Source organism: Oreochromis aureus, linkage group 3, assembly GCF_013358895.1.
Source record: "Oreochromis aureus strain Israel breed Guangdong linkage group 3, ZZ_aureus, whole genome shotgun sequence".
NCBI classification, from domain to species: domain Eukaryota; kingdom Metazoa; phylum Chordata; class Actinopteri; order Cichliformes; family Cichlidae; genus Oreochromis; species Oreochromis aureus.
The window spans coordinates 126,612,492-126,635,761 of NC_052944.1; the positions used below are offsets into that span (position 1 = coordinate 126,612,492).

The following is a 23,270-nucleotide window of genomic DNA, read 5'->3' on the forward strand; positions in this document are numbered from 1 at the left end:
ACCAGATGCTCGCCCTCGGGCACCCTTCCCGGGCCTGGCTTCAGGGCTGGGCCCCGTTAACCCTATCCTGGGCAGGGTAAATTGTTCCCTCGATGTTCTCTTCATAAGGGTCTTCATAATCGCTCTTTGTCTGGTCCCTCACCCAGGACCAATTTGCCATGGGAGACCCTACCAGGGGGCAAAAGCCCCCAGACAACATAGCCCCTGGGATCCCTGGGACACACAAACCCCTCCACCACAATAAGGTAGCGATTTCACCCATCATGGCCAATTTGTAAATGGAAGAAGTGGAAAAGAGGGCTTTGCTATCCTACCCTTGAACACCACCAAGTCACTGGTTCAGGTTTTTGGATGACACCTGTGTAAAAATCAAATCTTAGGACGTACCACAATTCACAGATCACATTAACTTGGTGGACCGACACATCAAATTCACCAGGGAGGACATCAAAAGTGGCAGGTTAGCCTTCTTTGACTGTCAGATTTCCATCAGTAATGGGGGACATCTAAAAGCTGACGTGTACCGTAAACCTATGCATACGGATCAGTATTTAAGGTTTGACTCTCATCAATGGGTGTCATCAGGATGCTACAACACAGAGCGAACACCATCCCCACAGATACAGTGGCCAGGGAAGCAGAAGAACATCACATCAAGAAGACCCTGAATAAATGTGGTTATCCCAGCTGGACAATTGTCAAAGCTGGGAAGGCGCCAAAAGAAAGCTCCAGCCAATCCAGGAGAGAAGTACAACTGCTGCCTGAGCGAAAACCCGTTGTGATCCTGTATGTGTCAGGAGTATCCGGACAGCTGAGACGCATTTTTTCTAAACACTGAGTCTCTGTGGCTTTTAAGCCCCAAAACACACTGTGCCAAAAAATGGATCGGGTCCATCGGGCTGATTTGATTGATAATGCTCAACTGGGACAAGACTGGGACTACATGTTTTGTTAAATACTAAAGAAGCAGCAATGGCAAAGATGTTTGGACTTGTGTGTGTCTGATCCTGCAGCTGGAGCAGCTGTCAGAAACCACATTTTTAATGTGGCACCGAGTACAGTCTGACTGGAAAGCTGTGACACTTTTTAAATTTATTCATGTTAGCTGCTTAGAGTTTATGATGGAGGGGAACCTGCTAATCTTGGATATGTTTCTGTAACTAATCAGTTACTTCTGTAAAGTAATCAAAATGAACTAAACCGAGCTAATCTGCACATACTGACTGAAAACATGAAGGATATAAGCAGCGCCCTCTGATGGAAGCCTTTTACTGTGAAATCTTTGCAGGAAGTGTGTATTCATAACAAACTACAGGCAGATCACAGAGTGTTTAATAAGACAGACAGACAGACAGACAGGAAAAGCAGCTCATTAGTGTTGATGAAATCAAAGAAGCATCACTTTGTTTCCAGACTGAATGCTGCCTTCAAACAGAAAAGTATCTCCACTTTTACTCTTCTCTGTGACCATCAGAACTTCTGCACAATCTTTTAAATTTGGATATTTTTAGTAACAGTCAGTAAATGATTTTAGTGATAAAGAAATGTGTTCACAGACAGAGGAAGAGGAGTGGTGTTTGTGAGGAGGAGCAGCTGTCCTGCTGTGCTTTGTGTCAGGACGTCCTGAAGGATCCAGTCTCTACCAGCTGTGGACAGTGGTTCTGCAGACAGTGCATCTCCTCATACTGGGACCAGTCTGCTTTGTCAGGAGACCCCTCCTGTCCCCAGTGTGGAGAAAGATCCAGAACTAGAGCTGGACTGCAGACAGCCAGTCAGAGCAGCTGTGTACAAAGTAAGACTGAACATCTGTCTGCTGATGGACTCATTTCTGAAAACTGGACTTCTTGTTGTGTTGTTCATACATTGAAGAGTTTTCTTTCTCTTTAGTCTCATTGTTTTTCTTTCTTTCAGCAGATGTTGGTCTGCAGGAGGTTTTAGATGAACATAAGATCAGTCTGAGGAGGAGATGTGAACATGTAACTGAAGGAAGTGATGAAACAGGAAGTAGAACCCTCCTCAACAGGATCTACACTGAGCTCTACATCACAGAGGGACAGAGTGAAGAGGTTCATACCCAACATGAGGTGAGGCAGCTAGAGACAGCTTCCAAGATGGACGTCCTCCATGACACTCCAATCAGGTGCCAGGACATCTTTAAAGCCTTACCTGACCAACAGAGACCCATCAGAGTGGTTCTGACCAACGGCGTGGCTGGTGTTGGAAAAACCTTCGCAGTGCAGAAGTTCACTCTGGACTGGGCAGAGTGCTTGGAGAACCAACATGTCAGTGTGGTGGTTCTGCTTTCATTCAGGGAGCTGAACCTGATCAGAGATGAGCAGTACAGTCTTCTGGAGCTGCTCCATGTTTTCCATCCAACATTACAGAAGGTCACAGCAGAGAAGCTGGCTGTCTCTCAGCTTTTGTTCATCTTTGACGGTCTGGATGAAAGCAGACTTTCAATGGATTTCACCAAGAGGAAGCTGCTGTCTAATGTCACACAGAAGTCATCAGTCAGCGAGCTGCTGACAAACCTCATCCAGGGGAATCTGCTTCCCTCGGCTCTCGTCTGGATAACTTCCCGACCTGCAGCAGCCAATCAGATCCCTCCTAAATGTGTCGACAGGCTAACAGAAGTACGAGGCTTCACTGACGCCCAGAAGGAGGAGTACTTCAGGAGGAGATTCAGTGATGAAGAGCTGTCCAGCAGAATCATCTCCCACATGAAGACATCCAGGAGCCTCCACATCATGTGTAGAATCCCAGTCTTCTGCTGGATCACTGCTACAGTTCTGGAGCACATGTTGACTACAGAGCAGAGAGGAGAGCTGCCCAAGACCCTGACTGACATGTACTCACACTTCCTGCTGGTTCAGACAAAGAGAAAGAAGAGAAAGTACCATGAGGGACATGAGACGAGTTCACAGGAGCTGACAAAGGCTGACAGGGAAGTTCTTCTGAAGCTGGGGAGGCTAGCGTTTGAACATCTGGAGAAAGGAAACATCATGTTCTACCAAGAAGACCTGGAACAGTGTGGTCTGAATGTGACAGAGGCCTCGGTGTACTCAGGAGTTTGTACAGAGATCTTCAAAAGAGAGTGTGTGAGCTTCCAGAAACCAGTCTACTGCTTTGTTCATCTGAGCATTCAGGAGTTTCTGGCTGCAGTCTACATGTTCCACTGTTTCACCAACAGGAAGACAGAGGTGCTGGAAGGTTTTCTAGGGAACTTCCTAAAAGAATACAAAAACAGGCACTCAAACATATCTTTTTTAAAGAACATATTCAAGTCTTATAGCTTCCCTTCACTGGATGTCTTCCTGAAGAGAGTTGTGGTGAAATCCCTCCAGAGTAAAAACGGCCACCTGGACCTGTTTGTTCGCTTCCTTCATGGCCTCTCTCTGGAGTCCAACCAGAGACTCTTAGGAGGTCTGCTGGGTCAGACAGAGATCAGTCCAGAAACCATCCAGAGAGTCATCAACAACATGAAGAAGATGAACAATGATGAAATCTCTCCTGACAGAAGCATCAGCATCTTCCACTGTCTGATGGAGATGAACGATCTCTCAGTACATCAGGAGATCCAAGAGTTCCTGAAGTCAGAGAACAGATCAGAGAAGAAACTCTCCGAGATCCACTGCTCAGCTCTGGCCTTCATGCTGCAGATGTCAGAGGAGGTTCTGGATGAGTTGGACCTGCAGAAGTACAACACATCAGAGCGGGGACGACAGAGACTGATTCCAGCTGTGAGGAACTGTAGAAAGGCTCGGTGAGTCCAGATGTGATCATTAACATCATTAATTAGTGTAGATTAGTAGTTTAGTTCTTCAGATATACACAGTACTAAACGACTGTCATTAGTTTGAGTTTCTCAAATAAAATTATATTTTCTGTTGATCAGGAAATGTGTGTGTGCACGTAGCATGATCCTGAATTGGTAGTGGTACGCTCTGTGTTGTAGACGCACATCTACATGTAGTACCTGTGTTGTGTCATTAAGGGGCAGTATTTTAAATCTGCTGCTGCTCTTGCTGGTCATTCAGACGCTGCTGTTAGAGAGAAGACAGAAATACGAATCTATGAAAAGCTTCTTTGTAGTGAAGTGAACTCTGATGTAAAAAACAGTGACAAATATCCAGAGCAGTTACCGTCTGAGCTTCTCCTCTTTGCTCTTTGATCTGTGATGGTTTTTCAGACTCCTCCATCGCTCTGTTTCTTCTTTAGGCAATTTATCAGCTAGTGAACAACTACAGGCTGTTATTGTAGTGTGTGTGTGTGTGTGTGTGTGTGTGTGTGTGTCATTATGTCTCCTTCAGCTCTTTGAGGTCATCATCTCTTTGATTAATGAGGAAATAAAGTCAGACACATAAACATGGTGAGTGAGGAAGAAGGTGCTGAGGAAGACTCTGGTTTAGTGCGATTTAAAGTCCCTGAGTGAGAGTGCTGCAGTTCAGATTGAGGGCTCAGAGGTGAACCAGCTGTACTCTCTTACTGCCAACAGTGGGACAAACTGAGTGAGAAGACACTGCTGACATTTGGACTGAACATGTGTCAGATCTGGGAGCTAACGCTGATGTCACAGCAGCACATGGATTCACTCTCATTCCTGCTGCTGCTGCTCCTAATGAGGAATGACCAATATCTGTGTCTCACTTCCGCTTATCCTTTTCAGGGTCGCGGTGGGGCACTGGAGTCTTTCACAGCTTAGGGCGAGAGGCAGGGTACACCCTGGACATGTCGCCAGTCTTTCACAGGGCTAACACATAGACAAAAACAACCAGTCGCAATGCTCTATGGGCAATTTAGAATGTCCAATTAACCTAACCCCACTAACTGCATGTCTTTGGAGTGTGGCAGAAAGCTGGACTACCCAGGGAGAACCCATGCAAACAGGGGGAGAACATGCAAACTCCACACAGAAAGACCCTGGCCTAATGGTGGAAATGACAGGACCTTCTTGCTGTGAGGCAACAGTGCCACCGTGCTGTCTTACTTCATTTCCTCATTAATCACAGAGCTGATTGTTCAATGTTTAGTTGTTGCTGCTGAAATGTCATCCCTATTTTATGCTGATGGAATTCACTGCTGTGTTTTTGGCTGCTGTTTACATCCCCGAGCTAACTTCCTGGCAGCCAAATGTCATGATGTCATCAGTGCTTTATAGACGGTGTGAGGTTTAGGTTGTAACCACAAAGTTTTTCTGTCCGTACACTGCAACCTTCCACACCATTCATTTATTGTACAGACTCAGCACAGAGCAGCTCCATGGATCCCAAATCCAAGAGTGGAGAATAGATTTGAAGTGTGTCACATGCATGTAGTCACAGCTGTTTCCACCATGTTTCCCCAATCAGAAAGCTTCTGTTTGACCCACAGTCACTGATCATGACTTCACACAACCAAGCAGTGTGTTACTCTGATATCAAATATGGATCCTCAACCTGCTCTTATAATAATGATCATCAGATTATGTTATTTTGTTATTTTGGAGCTGAATACGATGTTTGTGTGATTATCAGTGGAAGAAGCAGTGAGGAGGATGGAGAGAGAGAGAGAGGACAGAGGGTGAAGTTAGAAACACTAAAAGGATTTTTCACGGATTTCATGGTTGATTTGAGTGATTTCCAGCAGGACACTTAAACATGTCAGTGGACGTTCTAAAGAACATATTCACTGATATGAAACGTGTCACTGAACAGGATTAATATCAGGTTGCTGACCTTGGTCACCTGTCCACTCTCACCTGTTTGTGTTTGCTCTCTCTTTGCTGTCTCCGTCCTCTCTCTCCTTTCTCTCCCTCTCTGTCTTTGTACCGTCACTCAGGTCCAATGGAAACAGTGACATTTACAAACCAATCAAAGACAAACTGATCCATGTCAGTTTATAACAGTATTCAAAGTGAATACAGGCTGCTGCTTGACACAGGCAGGTAACATCATTTTGACTTGCTGTCACCTGGATCTGGACTCATAAACACTGAAGCCCTGAACAGGAATACAAATCATTTTCTGCCAACTAGCGACACACCAGCAGATAATGGCTCAGAAAGCTAAAATGAGCCAATCATTTCTGTGTTTAGTTCCCCTGAAATCAGATCTGATATCAGCAGCTCTGAGTTCATTCATCATTATTGTCCAGTGATGAGATTTCTGCTCCGTTTGGTAACAGTCAGCAGATTTTTCCTGCGTGTGGACGTGAACAGTCGTACCTGACAGCAGCAGGTAGCAAACAGAGATCATCTTTCCCAGCTGGAACTCTTCACTGAGCTGAACTCATTCAAAATGTTCTGGACTCAGATTAAAAACAGGAAACAGTCCAAATGTGTGTTTTCACTCTCACTCTGGATCAGAGAGTCAGATCTCACTGACAGGAGTCTGTCAGTGAGATCTGACATCGTCCCTCCTTCATCTGCAGATTATTTTTATTTATTTATTTTATTTATTTATTTTTAGAAAGAGGGGCAATACATATTAATGAACATTTTAACAAATGTAAATATGCCAGATTATAGCCTTGGGCTAATTTCCATCTGCAGACCCTCTGGCAGGTTGGTGTTAAACACAAGTTAGTAAAAACATACAGAGACACTATTTACAGGTCATGTGACAAGGACAAAAACAGTCATCACATTATACTAGAACAAACAAATGACAAGAAGAGTGGACACAGAGGACAGTATAGATAACAATAACGGAAACACATCAATTATATTGCACAAACCCCAGTATTGCACATGCCCTGACTGTCGTGATATTGCGTTCACCCATTGCACTAACAGTTGTTTCCCTTTTTTGTAATACACTAACTCTTTTTCCCGTCCAATATAAAGCATGGTTATTAGACATGATCACATGTTTGTGTGTCCCTCAGCCGCCCTTTTAAGTGACTCTTAAAGATGGGTAGACTTGTACTTGTACTTGTATTAAAGTCAAACAAAGATTTGCATTAAAAGTCTGCAGGTCTGAAAGAAACTGAATCAGAGAGACGGAATCATTGTGTCATGTCAAACTCAGTAAGAAGAGCTGAAGCACAGATGTAAAGAGCAGATGTTCATCAGATTATGACCTCACTCTGTTTTGTCTTCATATACATTCAGTCTGTGTTTATAATGCAGATTTTCTGCTTTCATAATAACACATTTTATATTTTCTATAATCACAGACTGGCTCAGTGTGGACTCTCAGAGACTCACTGTGAAGTTGTGGCCTCAGCTCTAAAGTCCAACCCCTCCCATCTGACAGAGCTTGACATGAGTAGAAACAAGCTGCATTATTCAGGAGTGAAGCTTCTGTGTGCTGGACTGGAGAGTCCAAACTGTCGATTGGAGACTCTGAGGTGAGTTCACTGACTGCAGCTGTAGTTGTTTTTCTATATTTCAGATCTTTGATGTTTGAAACTTTCTTTAGTTCATAAATGTTCAGGATGTGTCTGAAGGCAAATGTGAAGAAGTTTGAGTGCTTTCAGAAATGTTGTGTCTTTTCAAACGATTGAAGAACAGTTTTTCCTTTTGACTCCAAATAGAAGTGACAGACTTGAGCAGGGTTCATTTAAAGGCTGACAGAAATGGAGTGGTGATGGGCAGAGGTTTGACAGGACAGTGTTTCAGCCTCCACAGGTTCATGTTGTGCTCCATCAGTCAGTGAAGATGAAGTCAGTACTGATGAGGCTGTAGAGTGTGTGAGGGATGTGAATGAGGCTGTTAAAGATCTGATGATAGCAGATAAAAACAGGATGCAGAGACTTTGAGCTTCTGTGGAAACAGAGACAGAGAAAAGAAAGACATGAATGTCAACGCTAATAAAGGTGAAGTTAGGAGATGTGATGATGTTCATGGTATCAGAAGCTGATATGGCTGCTACAGAGACGACCCACACAGCTGCTGTGGTGAGGTGTGTGTTAAAGCAGAGGAACACAGAGCAGCCTAACACAGGCCCAAACATGACAACAACGCAGGATTCAGGCTCTGTGAGAGGATTTCAAACAGAAGCTGGAGAAGAAAAAGGACTATGTTGGAATGACTACAGAAAGAAGGCAGCTGAGACCAGTCCAAGTGTTTCCATGGAGCCCAGTCTTACATTCTTTTATAGACTGACGTACAGAAGTGAATGGGAAAATGAATCCATAGTTTCTAATGTAGAAATAGTCCTCAGTTCATTTACAGAGTTTAATACAGTTCACGAGGAAATTAGAAATGTTTAAAACAGCAGCTGATAAGAAATCTGCTTCAGAAAGTTGGATTCAATTCCAATAGTTTGTGATGCACTTGAACACAGCGTGAGCAGTTCACTGCCTAACCCCACAGAGCGTCAGATTGTCTGTTCTGCCTTCTGCCTAATTTACGTTAAATTATACAGTTTTGTAAAGGCAGGCAGGGAGCAGGAGGTGGAGCACGATACAACTGTTTGAGAAAGAGAAAAACCGTCATTGTGGGATCACGGACTTTGAAGTTTGGCAAAAACTGGTATGTGACTCCCTGGAATGGCGTCTTAGGTAGATGATGACAATCAGATGGATTTTGGTAACTGGACGTCGGTTTCTAGTAGGGGAGGATCAGGAAGAGGGACGAGGAAAGTTTGTTTGGGACACAGAGCAGTAAAGGAAGTTTGGAGGAGAACAGTTTGAATGAAGGGACCAGGGTTGTCCAGAAAAGGGTTGTCAGTGCTCTTGGAATATCAGTAACGTGCCTGGGTTAAAATAGGATGCATGAGCTTTCCTGTTTGAGCATACGTTTCGTCGCCCCTCAGGTGCTGTAAATGCCAAAGATATGGGCACATCGCTGCAGTTTGCAACAGAGTTGCCCCAAGTGTGGAGGTGACCACATACATGAGGAATGTGGGGATAGTGCACAGGATGAAGGCAGTGTACAGGATAAATAACTGTGGGGGGCAGCACAGGCTAAGTTATAGGGGCTGTGAAATTAGGAAGAAGGCCATGGAGGTCGAACAAGTATCCTACAGTGCAACACCAGAAGTTTGATTGCAGATGGACAAGAATCCAAAGGATTCTACAAAAATCTGCAAAAAGAAACCAGAAATAATATTCAATAGACCTGGTTTAAATATACTTTGGATTTTGTAATTAAAGGGTATCATGGTGTCCACAGGAGAAAGGAGGGTAATGGAGGAGGATGTGTAACATTTGTGGTCACAGTTCACGGAAAGAGAGGACCCAAATGCGGAACTCTTGACAAAGAGAAAAAGTGTGTTTATATACAGTGGTCAATAGTCCAAAACACAATTAAAGTGTAAAGCCCAAGCAGTGCCCTTCTCCCGATTCCTAGTGTGACTCGTCTGTGATATCTAGTGACCGTGCTCGTGCTCCCCAACAGTCCACTCCATCCAAAACTCCTAGAAAAGGCAAAACATCACACGACAGATGAGTTGTCTTCCTGACCAACAACCTCATTGCTTCACAGAGCTCACTGATACTACCGACTTAGAGTAATAATCCAATGCTGAATGTCACCCAACCACACTGTTAAATACCTCTGCCAAGGATGGAGGATGATTAGAGAGAGCTGGCAGGAAAATTAAGCACAAGTGCAGAGGTGCTTCCGGGTTGGAGGCTGCTTTTCCGGAAGCCGGAGGACCGTCTGACCATGACATTTGTAAAGCAAGGAACTCAATATGGAGTTGTAGCTTTAGGTACACAGTTAGAATATATTGTAATTGAAATCTGGTCAAGGAATGGCAGCATCAGAATGGTCAATTTTTACAATCTGGGTAACAAACTGTTATCAGTAGAGGAATCTGGCACATATTTAAGGGGAAAAGTAATTTGGTGTGGGGACCAGTGTTGTTCAAGTTACTTGAAAAGAGTAATCAGTAACTAATTACTGATTACTTCCCCCAAATAGTAATCCAGCGGTCCTAATCAGCAGTCCTATTGCTCTATTTTCACCTGTATAGCAGGAGTGGGGCAGGCGGAGGTTTGCCCTGGTGCAGGTGTGTCGCAGCGGCCAGTGGAAGGATCTGGGAGTTTCTCTGTGCATTTCACATTCCTGTGGCAGCGTACTCAGTGCTTGCTCTGAGGTTTAGGGGGTTTTGTCGCTGTAAAAAGACGTTTTCTTCCCACACAGTGTACAGCAGACGCTAATGTTTTTGTCACTTATTACGGAATCAAACTCAAAGTAAGGTCAGTACTTCCACACTTTAAACGGTGCACGCTGTTGGGAAGGAAGTATTATTTTTTGTCATTTTTATTATTTCCATTTATTATTTTATTTTTATTAATTCTATTTTTATTATTTTGTTATTACTGACATTACTGTTGCATCATAATCATATAGCAAGCATATGTATACAAGAAGTATTGATACAAGAGGTATTGATATTGCATTCAAATGTTCAAATATATTGGTATCATATTAGTCTTTATTACAGGTCCAAGAAGAACCACTTTAAACTGTTGAGTTGAATCTATAATTTTAAATGTTTTCCAATGCTTCGATAATCTTAAATGTTTCTGTGTAGACTGCAGGGACAGGAAATACACTCTGTGCCAAAAGAAGATAGGAAGTTATATGTTTTTGAAGTTACATGCGTTTGCAGAAGTGAAACTGAAAGCCGAGTCTGAGTGCAAGTATGTTGAGCAGGCTATTTATATTTTTGACTAAGCTTTGATTATGCTTCAAGTAGTGGTATTAGATTGAAACATTTCTTTTATACAGTTTACATAGAAGTTAAGATCATCACAACACAGGATGGCCTTAGCCTGGTTGCCTAAGTTGAGGTCAACTAAGGTGCAGAGAGCATCTGTGCACGCACAGACAGACATACACACACATACACACACACACTGTTAGGGTGTAGGTGAAAGTTGACTGATGAAGCAGTAGATGCACGATGCGAGAGCGGAGCTGGCTTACGGGAAACCACCGGGGAGAAGATGGAAGCCAGTGTGCCTTAAGTTGTCAAATAGAACATTTGTGGTTTTGAAGCTGATGTATGTGATGACGCAATGAGGGGGCGTCACTAAATATACTCTGATGCATATAAAACTGTATTTTGATGTTAGGAGGATGAGATTGTGGGGCTGTCTGCTCATAGAGTCCGCTCATTCTCCCACGCGTGTCATTTCATTAAAATCATCGTCTTTACTCTTTGGACCAGTGTGGTTACTTGCATTCCTCCTGTGTTTCCTTCCCTATATTTTTGAACCTTAACAACGCTCATACTCTCTTCCACACTCGATATATTATCCATTGTTGAACTGCACACAGCTGTTGCCACGAACGTCACACTCGCTTACGTTGCTGTCATGAGACATTCTTGCAAAAAAATCGCGGTTTTAATAACGCAGTAACGCAGCGTGCTTACTGGAAAATAAAAGTAATCTAATTACCTTTTTTGCAATAGTAATCCCTTACTTTACTCGTTACTTGTAAAAAGTAATTGGATTACAGTACCGCGTTACTTGTAATGCGTTAATGCCCATCTCTGGTGGGGACTTTGATGCACAAAGAACATTATGGGGTAATTGTCGTGATTGGAATGGCCTGTGATTGAGGAATTAATAGAGATGAAAAATGGTGTGTGTCTGATTGATGGAAGTGGTACAAGAGTGAATGGTAGAACAGGGGCAGAACCACCAATTGACCTCACATTAGTGTCAGACTCATTGGCAGATGGCAGGTAATAAAAGAGTCAACTGTATGTAGGTAGTGACCATTATCCTATAATGACATATTCAATTCAATTCAATTCAGTTTTATTTATATAGCGCCAAATCACAACAACAGCAGTCGCCTCAAGGAGCTTTATATTGTACAGTAGATCGTACATTAATAAATACAGAGAAAAACCTAACAATCATATGACCCTCTATGAGCAAGCATTTTGGTGACAGTGAGAAGTAAAAACTCCCTTTAACAGGAAGAAACCTCCAGCAGAACCAAGCTCAGGGAGGGGCGGGGCCATCTGCTGCGACAGGTTGGGGTGAGAGAAGGAAAACAGGATAAACAGGATGCTGTGGAAGAGAGACAGAGGTTAATAACAGATATGATTCAATGGAGAAAGGTCTATTAACATATGGTAAGTGAGAAAGGTGACTGGCAAAGGAAAAACTCAGTGCATCATGGGAATCCCCGGCAGCCTACGTCTATTGCAGCATAACTAAGGGGAGATTCAGAGTCACCTGGTCCAGCCCTAACTATATGCTTTAGCAAAAAGGAAAGTTTTAAGCCTAATCTTAAAAGTAGAGATAGTGTCTGTCTCCCGAATCCAAACTGGAAGCTGGTTCCACAGAAGAGGGGCCTGAAAACTGAAGGCTCTGCCTCCCATTCTAATTTTAAGTACTCTGGGAACAACAAGTAAGCCTGCAGTGCGAGAGCGAAATGCTCTAATAGGGTGATATGGTACTACAAGGTCATTAAGATAAGATGGGGCCTGATTGTTTAAGACTTTGTATGTGAGGAGCAGGATTTTGAATTCAATTTTGGATTTAACAGGGAGCCAAAGAAGGGAGGCCAATATAGGAGAAATCTGCTCTCTCTTTGTAGTCCCTGTCAGTACTCTTGCTGCAGCAGTTTGGATTAACTGAAGGTTTTTCAGGGTTGTTTTTAGGACATCCTGATAATGGAGTTTGGAGAGGCCATAGAAAAAGACTTTCGGACTGCCTCGAAGAGATTCTGGCAAAATTCTAGGGGCAGCCAAGTGGTGGAGGGCTTTCACTTCGGTGGCCTCAGAATCTCATCTCTGCTTTTCGCGGATGATATGGTTCTGTTGGCTTCATCGGGTGAAGGCCTCCAGCTCGCACTGGAACGGTTCGCAGCCGAGTGTGAAGCAGCGGGAATGAGGATCAGCACCTCCAAATCTGAGGCCATGGTTCTCAGCTGGAAAAGGGTGGAGTGCCCACTCCGGGTTGGGGATGAGTTCCTGCCCCAAGAGGAGGAGTTCAAGTATCTCGGGGTCTTGTTTGCGAGTGATGGGAGAAGGGAGCCGGAGATCGACAGACGGATTGGTGCTGCAGCTGCAGTGATGCGGACGCTGCACCGGTCCGTCGTGGTGAAGAGGGAGCTGAGTGTAAAAGCGAAGCTCTCAATTTATCGAGTCGATCTCACGTCCCTACCTCACCTATGGCTACGAGCTGTGGGTAGTGACCGAAAGAACGAGATCGCGGATACAAGCGGCAGAAATGAGCTTCCTCCGAAGGGTGGCTGGCCTCTCCCTTAGAGATAGGGTGAGAAGTTCGGCCATTCGGGAGGGGCTCAGAGTAGAGCTGCTGCTCCTCCACATCGAAAGGAGCCAGTTGAGATTGTTCGGGCATCTGACAAGGATGCCTCCTGGGCGCCTCCTGGGTGAGGTGTTCTGGGCATGTCCCACCGGGAGGAGGCCCCGGGGCAGACCCAGGACACGCTGGAGAGATTATATCTCTCGGCTGGCCTGGGAACGCCTTGGTGTTCCCCCGGATAAGCTGGAGGAGGTGGCTGGGGAGAGTGAGGTCTGGGCTTCTCTGCTTAGGCTGCTGCCCCTGCGACCCGGCCCCGGATAAAGTGGATGAAGATGGATGGATGGATGGATCCTGATAATAATGAATTACAGTAGTCCAGCCTAGATTCAATGGAGAGAATAAATGCATGAACTAGTTTTTCAGCGTCACTCTGAGACAGGATACTACTAATTTTAGAGATGTTGCGCAATTGGAAGAAAGCAGTCCTACATATTTGTTCAATATGTGCATTGAGGAATATATCCTGGTCAAAAATGACTCAACGGTTCCTCACAGTGTTACTGGAGGCCAAGGTAATGGCATCCAGAGTAAGAATCTGGTTAGATACCATATTTCTAAGATTTTCAGGGCCGAGTACAATAACCTCTGTTTTATCTGAATTAAGAAGCAGAAAATTAGAGACCATCCAGGTCTTTATGTCTTTAAGACATTCCTGCAGTTTAACTAATTGGTGTGTGTTATCTGGCTCCATGGATCGATATAGTTGGGTGTCATCGGTATAGCAGTGAAAATGTATGTCTTCTGCTGATACTTCCTAAGGGAAGGATGTATAATGTAAACAGAACTGGTCCTAGCACTGAACCCTGCGGAACTCCATAATTAACCTCAACAGTGTGCTCTAATCGCTCTAGTAGAATATTATGGTCAACAGTATCGAACGCTGCACTGAGTTCTAGCAGGACAAGCACAGAGATGAGTCCACTGTCAGAGGCCACAAGAAGATCATTTTTAACCTTCACTAAAGCTGTTTCTGTGCTGTGATGGGCTCTGAAACCTGACTGAAATTCTTCAAATAAGCCATTCAACACAAATAAACCAAGAGAGTGTAGTGGCTGTCAGGATCCTGGGTCATTTGACCCAGCTTTCTTAGTTTTTCATGTGTTCCTGTTTCATGTTAAGTTCATTTGTTATTCTTGGAGCTATTTTAAGGGTCCTAAGTTGTTTAGTTTATTGGGCTTCCCCTCCTTGTGTTTCATTCCATGTTTCCCCAGCCCCTCATGTCTGTGCTCCCCCTCGTGCTTCTCTGTGCTTTTCTCTCCCCCTGTCTCTGTGTATTTCCTGTTTTACTTTGAAGTTCCATGTCTTATGTGAATGTGTCCTACTTTGCTTCCTTGTCTCGTCAGTTCTGATTTCCCCCAGCTGTGCTCTGCTTCTGTGTCTCGTTCCCCTCATTATTTCCCAGTGTATTTAAACCCTGTTTTTGTCTGAGTCTGTGTCGCGTCGTCCTTCATGCTGTGTGGATCTCCCTGTGTCTCCCTGTGAGTTTAGTTTAGTTGGCTTTTGTATGCTTTTTCCCTGCCAGCAAATAAAGCTGAGTATTTTGAGTTCATCCCTCTAGTCTGAGTGCCTGCATTTTGGGTCCTTCCTCCTGGCTGCCACACAGCACACCGTGACATTATGCGTGTGTAGCATATAATTCAGCGGCAGACACTCTTTAGTTAGACTTCATTCAGTATCAGCCACTAAGACGCTGTACAGGTGCATTTAAAACAACCCCAAGAGCAGCATTACAGGTAGAGATGGATGAGATGCCACTAGGAATCAGAAGAGAGCAGCTAACACTCAATTACTGGGCAAATCTACAGGGCCATGGACAAGATGCACTCAAACCTTGCTGGGAGAAAGAAAGGCAGGAAACAAAGAGCTTTGGATGGACTGTGACTAGGAGGGCAATAGAATTTAAACTGGATCAGTTCAACATCAGTCGAAGAGTGCCATTACCAGCAATACCTCCATGGATACTTCCTGATGCCACACTAGATTTCACATTATTGGATAAGAAGAACAGGGATAGGTCAGTTAATTTAAATTGTCATACAGTACAGGCTTACATTGATCAGTAATATAATTATGTTCAAATATATACAGATGCATCAAAGAATACAGCCAGTCAAACCGGTGTAGCATTTGTTTTCCCTGAGTTTAGAGTCAAAATAGGGAAAAGGATCAATGATGGACTGTCAGTATAGACTGGAGAAATGCTAGCAATACTGTTAGCTGTTCAGTGGATAGAAGAAATGAGACCATTAAAAGCAGTCATTTGTTCAGACTCAAGCTTGTCATTGGCCTGTTTTACAGTGTAGCCACTAAGAAGGTAGACCAGATGTCCTAACAGAGGTTCAGCAAACGCTTTACGGAATACACATGATGGGAATTACAGTTACCTTTTTATTGATTCCAGCTCATTATGGAGTCACAGCACCTCAAATTTCTACAGGTGTGCAATTGACAGCTTGTTGACGAGCTGCATTACAGTTTGTTATGGAAGCTGCTCTGCCAGCAGCTGGAAATTACTAAAGAGAGTGGTGAAAGCAGCAGAGCACATCACTGGCATGAGGCTTCCTGCCATACAGGACATTTATCTTCAGCGTCCAAAAAGCACACAGCATCCCCCCCCCATGCAGACGAAGATGCTGGCTAACCTTGTCGCTTGATCTGGCTCCTCACCGGGGCCACCTCCACTCCCCCCAGTGACATTACATCAGATGGATGATGACCTCCCCAAACCTTCCTGGAGGTATTCCAGGCCACCAGTGGCTGGCGGCGGAATGGGCACTCTGACTGCTCCCGCTGCTGTCTGGGGAAGCCCAGGTGGCAGCTCTCATCCTGCCTGCAACAGCGAGGACGTTTCCGGGAGGGGCCGATGGGACCGGAGGACCGGCTCTTCGCATGTGCCTGAAGGCTGCACGACGCTGTGGCCAGGTGGCTGCAGCCTGACCCCACGCCAAGGGAATTGAGGGTGCTGAACGCTGTGGTGCTGGAGCAATTTGTGAAGGGGCTCCCGGCCAGGGCAGCATAATGGGTCCGCTGCCACCGACCAGCGAGCCTACGCTAGGAACAACAAGTAGGCCTGCAGTGTGAGAGCGAAGTGCTCTAATAGGGTGATATGGTACTACAAGGTCAAGGTCATTAAGGTCATAGACCCATGCCCCGGGTCGATGAGCTCCTGGACCAGTTAGGCACTGCTCACTTTTTTACAACGCTGGATTTAAACAAGGGCTAATGGCAGATTCCCTTGTCTGCAGAGTCTAAGGAAAAAACATCTTTCTCCACTCTGTATGGTTTGTACCAATTCGTTATACTTCCGTTTGGCTTGTTCGGGGACTCTGCCACCTTCCAGCATCTCATGGACTGGGTGCTGCGGTCGTACGCTGCATATGCTGCTGCCTACCTGGATGATGTCATCTTCCATAGTGACACTTGGGCGGAGCATGTGCTGAGGGTGGCCACGGTCTTGGAATCCCTGAGGAAGGCAGGGCTCTCCCAACCCGAAGAAGTGTGCGGTTGGATGGAGGGAGGTACAGTATCCGGGCTAACACTTGCGAGGCAGTCAGGTTTGGCCACAGATGGACAAAACGGCAGCCTATGCATCCAGTCCGCATCCCAAGACCAAAAAGGAGGTGAGGCAGTATCTGGGGCTGGTGGGTTATTACCATCGCTTCGTGCCCGGCTTTGCTGACTTGACCAGCCCCTTGACTGATCTCACCTGAAAAGGTGCCCCAGATCTGATCCTGTGGATGGAGGAGTGCCAGTGCCTTTTGTGCGGGTAAAAAAAGCCCTCTGTGGGGAACCCCTGCTCCATACACCTAACTTCTCCCTCCCTTCTATTCTGCAGACTGACACCTAAACAGAGGGCTGTGGGCTGTTTTGTCCCAGCAGGTAACAGGAGTTGACTGCCACGTTGTGTACATCGGCAGAAAACTGTCGGAGCAGGAGGCCAGGTACAGCACAGTGGAAAAGGAGTGCCTGGCTATCTGGTGGGCAGTTGACTCCCTTCGTTATTACCTTGTGGACCCTTTCACTGTGTGTTCGGATCACACCCCGCTGCAATGGCTCCACCAAATGAAGGATGCCAACGCCCGGATCATATGGTGGTATCTGGATCTCCAGCCTTTTAAATTCAGAGTGGTCCATAGGCCAGGGGCGCAGATAGTTGTGGCTGATATCCTCTCCTGCTCACGCCCGGGGCTGGGTAGGCCAGGCCGGACAGCTCCCTGGCCTAGGTCGGGCGGTGGGGGTGTGTGGCGGGATGTGGTTAGTGACTTGGCTGCAGAGGAGGAGTGGAATACTGGATTCAGGGCATGGTGGTAGGGGAGGCTGGCTTGGCACAGTCAGTGAACATCTTCTAATCATGCCTTCCCCATTTCAGTAGCAGCCGGGGCCGGAGAGGAGGAGAGGCTGCTGGAGCTGAGTACCGGAGCCAGAGCAGTGTGTGCTGGAAAGTGCAACAACCACAGAAACCACTGATTATGTCAAAATAAAAGAAAGCAAGCGAACACACTGAGTCGAGTCGGGTCCTTTGGGTTCCATGCTACAATCTGCAAAATTCATTAAAAGTTTAATAAACTATCATCTTGTCTTTATTTTTAGTTAGGACATACCTTAAACACTTCAAGCTAATGATAGTTATGTAAGAGCAGATGCATGCTGGTGCAATAAACTGTACATTTTGCGGCCAATGGATGCATGATCTGATTAGACAACTAATCGCAAAAATAATCGGTGACTACTCGACTATCAAAATAATCGTTTCTGGCAGCCCTAGTTATTAGTCCAGGTCAGAAGATGACTTGTTGGAATAAAAATGAGCTTGTAGTTTGTCTGCTTTAATAATGTGACTGGAAAAAGGTGTTGCTGGACTTCAAATATGTCCATTTCTTTCCAACTTCACCTTTAAAAGTGAAGCCATGTGGTTCCTTGAATGACAAACACAACTTTTTCAAGTCTTTTTTATGTTTTTATGATAAAGGTACAATTTGAATTTGAATATTTTTTCTCTTGCTGTGTTTATTTTAAGCTGCTTCCTGTTTGCTTCGGCTGTTTGGAGTTTCCATTTTCTAAACTTCTACATTCTGAACCTTCTTCAGCTCTGAACAGATTATGAAACACTGAATGATTTCAAGCACACACTTTGTCTAATAAACTTACATCTTTCATTCTTTATACAGATTGGAGCGCTGTGGTTTGTCAGAGATCAGCTGTGATTATCTGGCAGCAGCACTGAAGTGCAACTCCTCCCATCTGAGAGAGCTGGACCTGTGGGGAAACAACCTGCAGGATTCAGGAGTGAAGCATCTGTGTGGTTTTCTGGAGAGTCCAGGATGTGGACTTGAAACTCTGAGGTCAGTCAGCATGTTTTAGTTGTGCTGAGATGAATATGATGTGAAAGTTGTGCTGACACTAAACTGCAGACATCAGGCTGATATTATACTGATCCACACTGAGGATCTTCATGGTAAAGTCTGTTTTCTTCTTCTCTGGTTTAGTCCATTGACTGTAGCAGAACAATGTTCACGTTACAAACAGTGATACTCAACGTATGGCCCGCGGCTCTCTAAAGCAGAATTAGTACAAGGAGGGAAGACGTGCTTGACGAGCCACAGGTAGGATTAGAACCCACGCTACAGGGTCTCAAGGCAGCTGCTGATCTCACTGAGCCAAACTAGTTCTCATGGGAACGAAGACAGCTTTATTTGAAAGGGTACACTGAAGAGTGTTAAGAAAGCAGAATTAGCGCAAGGAGGGAAGATGTGCTTGATGAGCCACAGATAGGATTCAAACCTACGACACCTACTCTCAAGGTAGCTGTTCATCTCACTGAGCCAAACTGGGTCTCATCGAAATGATATGATGAGAGAAAAACTGTGCAGGCTGCAGAGGACGCTGAGTAATCTGCTGAAAAGAGCTGAGAAAGTTGAACATTCTGCTAAAAAGAGGTGAAGAAGCTGAAATGTGTGCTGAAAAGAGGTGAATCAGCAGAATTTTTGCTAAAAAGAGGTGAAGCAAAACTTTCTGCTCAAAACAGGTGAAAAAGCTGAACTTTGTGCTGAAAAGAGGTGAAGAACCCAAACGTTTTACTAAAAAGAGTTGAAGAAACTGAGAATTTAGCTGAAAAAGGTTAAGAAGCTGAAATTGTTGAAAAGAGGTGAAGAACCTGAAATTTTTGCTGAAAAGCGTTACAAAAGTTGAACTGTCTACTGAATAACAAAAAACAAAAGATAAGATAAGATAAGATAACCTTTATTAGTCCCACACATGGGAAATTTGTTTTAGCACAGCAAGAAGTGGACAGTGCAAAAGTTATATAGCAAAATTAGAATACAATAAGAATAAAATACTGTACACAACTGTACAGAATAGAATAAAATAAAATAATATATACAGTAGAATAAATAGAATAAAATATACGATAGGATAAAAATAGAATGCAAGTGCAAAAAACCTGCTGCCATGAGTAAGATTCGAACCCAGGCCTCCCGCTATGAGAACGGCTGCACATCTCACTGAGCCAAACTGGTTCTCAACTGAAAACAAGATATGATGAGAGAAACAAATGTTCAGGATGCAGAGGACGCTGAGCAAACTGCTCGAAAGAGCTGAAAAACATGAACTTTCCACAGCAAAGAAATGAAGAAGCTGAAATTAGCTCAGTGAGATGAGCAGCTGTTCTCAGAGCTGGAGTCTCGGGTTCGAATCTCGCTTATGACAAAAAAATTTCAGTTGACAGTTCAAGTGTTTTAACTCTTTTCAACACAAATTTCTGCTTTTTCACCTCTTTTCAGCAGAATTTAAAGTTTTTCACTACTTTTCAGCACAAACTCCAGCTTCTTCAGCTGTTTTCAGCGCAAAGTTCTGCTTTTTAACCTCTTTTCAGCAAAAAGTGGCTTTTTAGCTTTTTGGGCTGTTTTCAGCGAAATTTTCAGTTTCTTCAACTCTTTTTAGCAGAAGGTTCAACAAGTTCATCTCTTTTCATCATAAACTTCAGCTTGTTCATCTGTTTTCACCACAAATCTCAGCCTCTTCTGCTCTTTTCAACAGAATTTTTGGTTTCTTGACCCCTTTTCTGCACAATTTACTGTCTTTCCATCTCTTTTCAGCAGAAAGATCAAAAAGTTCACCTCTTATCAGCAGATTTTTCAGCTTTTTCACCTCTTATAAGCACAAATCTCAGCCTCTTCTGCTCTTTTCAACATAATTTTCAGCATCTTCACCTCTTTTCAGGACAATTTTCAGTTTCATATGTTTTCAATCAGCTGAGAACTAGTTTGGCTCAGTGAGATGAGCAGCCGCCTTGAGACCAGCACAGGTTTGAATCCTATCTGTGGCTCTTGTCGCACATCTTCCCTCCTTGCACTCTCCCTGCTTTTTTGACACTCTTCAGTGTAGACTTTCAAATAAAGCAGTTTTCAGCAGAGTTCAGCTTCTACACAGTGTTTTTAGCGGAGTTCTCATTCTTCTACTGTTTTCAGATTCCACTACACAGCATTCACACTGCATTTTCGCAGGAAATGCAACTTTTTCTAGTTCTTCTACCTTATTCTAGTTGTGCCGACCTTTGCTGGTTAACTACTCCCTCAGTTTTCATCCGATTTTCACCATTCAAATTTTCAACTGTTCTGCTCCTTCTGCTAATGCCAGATATATCTTTTGGTGCTCATAACTTTTATACATTTTGAGATATTAAGCTTTTTATGCCATTTTTTTGGCCCATTTTGATCAGGTTACAAGTGTCTTCGCTGATTTAGCTCCCCGGGGTGAGCTGTGTTTTAGCTCAGTGAGATGAGCAGCCATTCTGAGAGCGGGAGGCCCGGGTTCAAATCCTGCTTATGACAACATTTTTTCAGTTAACAGTTTTTTATCTCTTTTCAACACAAATTTCAGCTTCTTCACCCCTTTTCAGCACAATTTTCAGTCTCTTCTGCTCTTCTCAGTAGAATTTTTCATGTCTTTAACTCTTGTCAACACAAATTTAAGCTTTCCCCTGCCTTTTCAGCAGAATTTTAATTTTTTCACCTCTTTTTAACACAAATTTCAGCTTTTTCAGCTGTTTTCAACATAAATTTCTGCTTCATTACCTCTGTTCAGAGGAAATTCTGCTGATTCACCTCTTTTCAGCGCAACTTCTGCTTCTTTACCTCTTTTCAGCAGAAATTCTGCTGATTCACCACTTTTCAGCACAGCGTTCTGCTTCTTTACCTCTTTTAAGCAGAAATTCTGCTGATTCACCTCTTTTCAGCAGAATTTTCAGCCTTTGCACCTGTTTACGGCACAAATTTCAGTTTCTTCACCTCTTTTCAGTAGAATTTTCAGTTTCTTCATCTCTTTTCAGCAGAATTATCAGTTTCTTTATCTCTTTTCAGCAGAAAGTTCAAAAAGTTTGCCTTATTCCAGCAGGATTTTCAGCTGTTTACACCTCTTTTCAGCACAAATCTAAGCCTCTTCTGCTCATTTCAGCAGAATTGTCAGTTTCTCCATCTATTTCATCATGAAATGTAATCAGATTACAATCAGAGCGTCTTCAGCTGCTTATAAAATGTTTGAGTTCACTTTTATTCTTAAAGTCATTTCAGCCTCGACTTCACTCAGATATTTACATCATCTCCATAATCCACCTGTGACATACACATTTCTATCAGTGTGACTGATTTTAATCAAAGAATGATTGCTCACTGATAGGTTTGTCTAGCACAGAGCTATTGCTGGAACACCAACACAATTCTACTACAATGGCAGTGACAAGACGCAAGTCACCAGAGCTCTTTTGTTGCTCATGCACGAGGGAGAGAACCCTGACGAGCACCGTTCCCTGCCGCTCGAACCCCAGTCACTCCCAGTTAGCTCCCCCATAGCACTGCTCTTTATTGTGGTTACATGAATATGCATAGTCTCATTATCATATGACGTCTTACACAGGCATACATATGAACAAAGAGTACCGTGTGTGTGTGTGTGTGTGTGTGTGTGTGTGTGTGTGTGTCAAGATGTGACCCTGTGAACGACTCCTTAAAAAGCCGGTGCCAGGAGTCCAGCGGTCAACCTAAACCAATGGCTCTTATACTTAACCAGATACAGAGTAGGTGTCCTCCTATACCATAAATCAGTAAGAGATGGTACGACCTCACTTTCTGTGTACTCACTACCTAATTTATAACCAAAGAGAAGAGAAGGTAGGACCTCACTTTCTGTGTACTCACTACCTAATTTATAGCCAAAGTATTCACTCACTGTCTCTGTACTGTTTCGCTAGCTTAGCTTAGCTCGTAGACGACTCGTTAGCACCATGGCTACTTCACTTGTACCTCCTACACTTTCCTGCTCATTGTGTCAGATGTTTAGCTACTCCTCGGCCTCCTTTAGCAGTAATGATACTTGTAACAAATGTAGCATATTTGCAGCTCTGGAGGCCAGGATTACTGAATTGGAGACTCTGCTTCGCACCCTTCATTCAGCCGTAGCTAGCCAGGCCCCTGTAGCTGGTGCAGCCAAAGATAGCGTAGGCCCCGCTAGCTGTTCCCCGGCAGACCCCAAGCAGCTGGGGAAAGAGGGTGGCTGGGTGACGGTGAGGAGGAAGCATAGTCCTAAACAGAAGCCCCAGGTACACCACCAACCTGTTCATGTGTCTAACCGTTTTTCCCCACTCGGCGACATACCCGCCAGGGGTCAAACTCTGGTAATTGGCTATTTTGCTCTCAGACATGTGAAGATAGAGACACCGGCAACCATAGTCAATTGTCTTCCAGGGGCCAGAGCAGGTGACATTGAAGGAAATTTAAAACTGCTAGCTAAGGGTAAACGTAAATACAGTAAGATCATAATTCACGTTGGCAGTAATGACACCCGGTTATGCCAATCGGAGGTCACTAAAATCAATATTGAATTGGTGTGTAACTTTGCCAAAACAATTTCGGACACTGTAGTTTTCTCTGGTCCCCTCCCCAATCAGACCAGAAGTGACATGTTTAGCCGCATGTTCTCCTTAAATTGTCTGAGTGGTGTACCAGAAACGATGTGGGCTTTATAGATAATTGGCAAACCTTCTGGAGGAA

At 44.2% G+C, this 23,270-nt stretch overlaps 1 protein-coding gene across 1 annotated transcript in view; it reads left to right on the forward strand.

Annotated features, from left to right (window-relative positions):
- The first annotated feature begins 263 nt into the window (after positions 1–263).
- Positions 264–23,270, forward strand: part of LOC120435271 (NACHT, LRR and PYD domains-containing protein 12-like) — a 237,957-nt gene continuing 214,950 nt past the window's right edge. Inside the window, exons 1-4 of the mRNA XM_039604524.1 lie at positions 264–274; positions 1,967–3,763; positions 7,156–7,329; positions 18,393–18,566. Coding sequence (XP_039460458.1) covers positions 264–274; positions 1,967–3,763; positions 7,156–7,329; positions 18,393–18,566 — 2,156 coding nt within the window. The remainder of the gene's footprint in view (positions 275–1,966; positions 3,764–7,155; positions 7,330–18,392; positions 18,567–23,270) is intronic.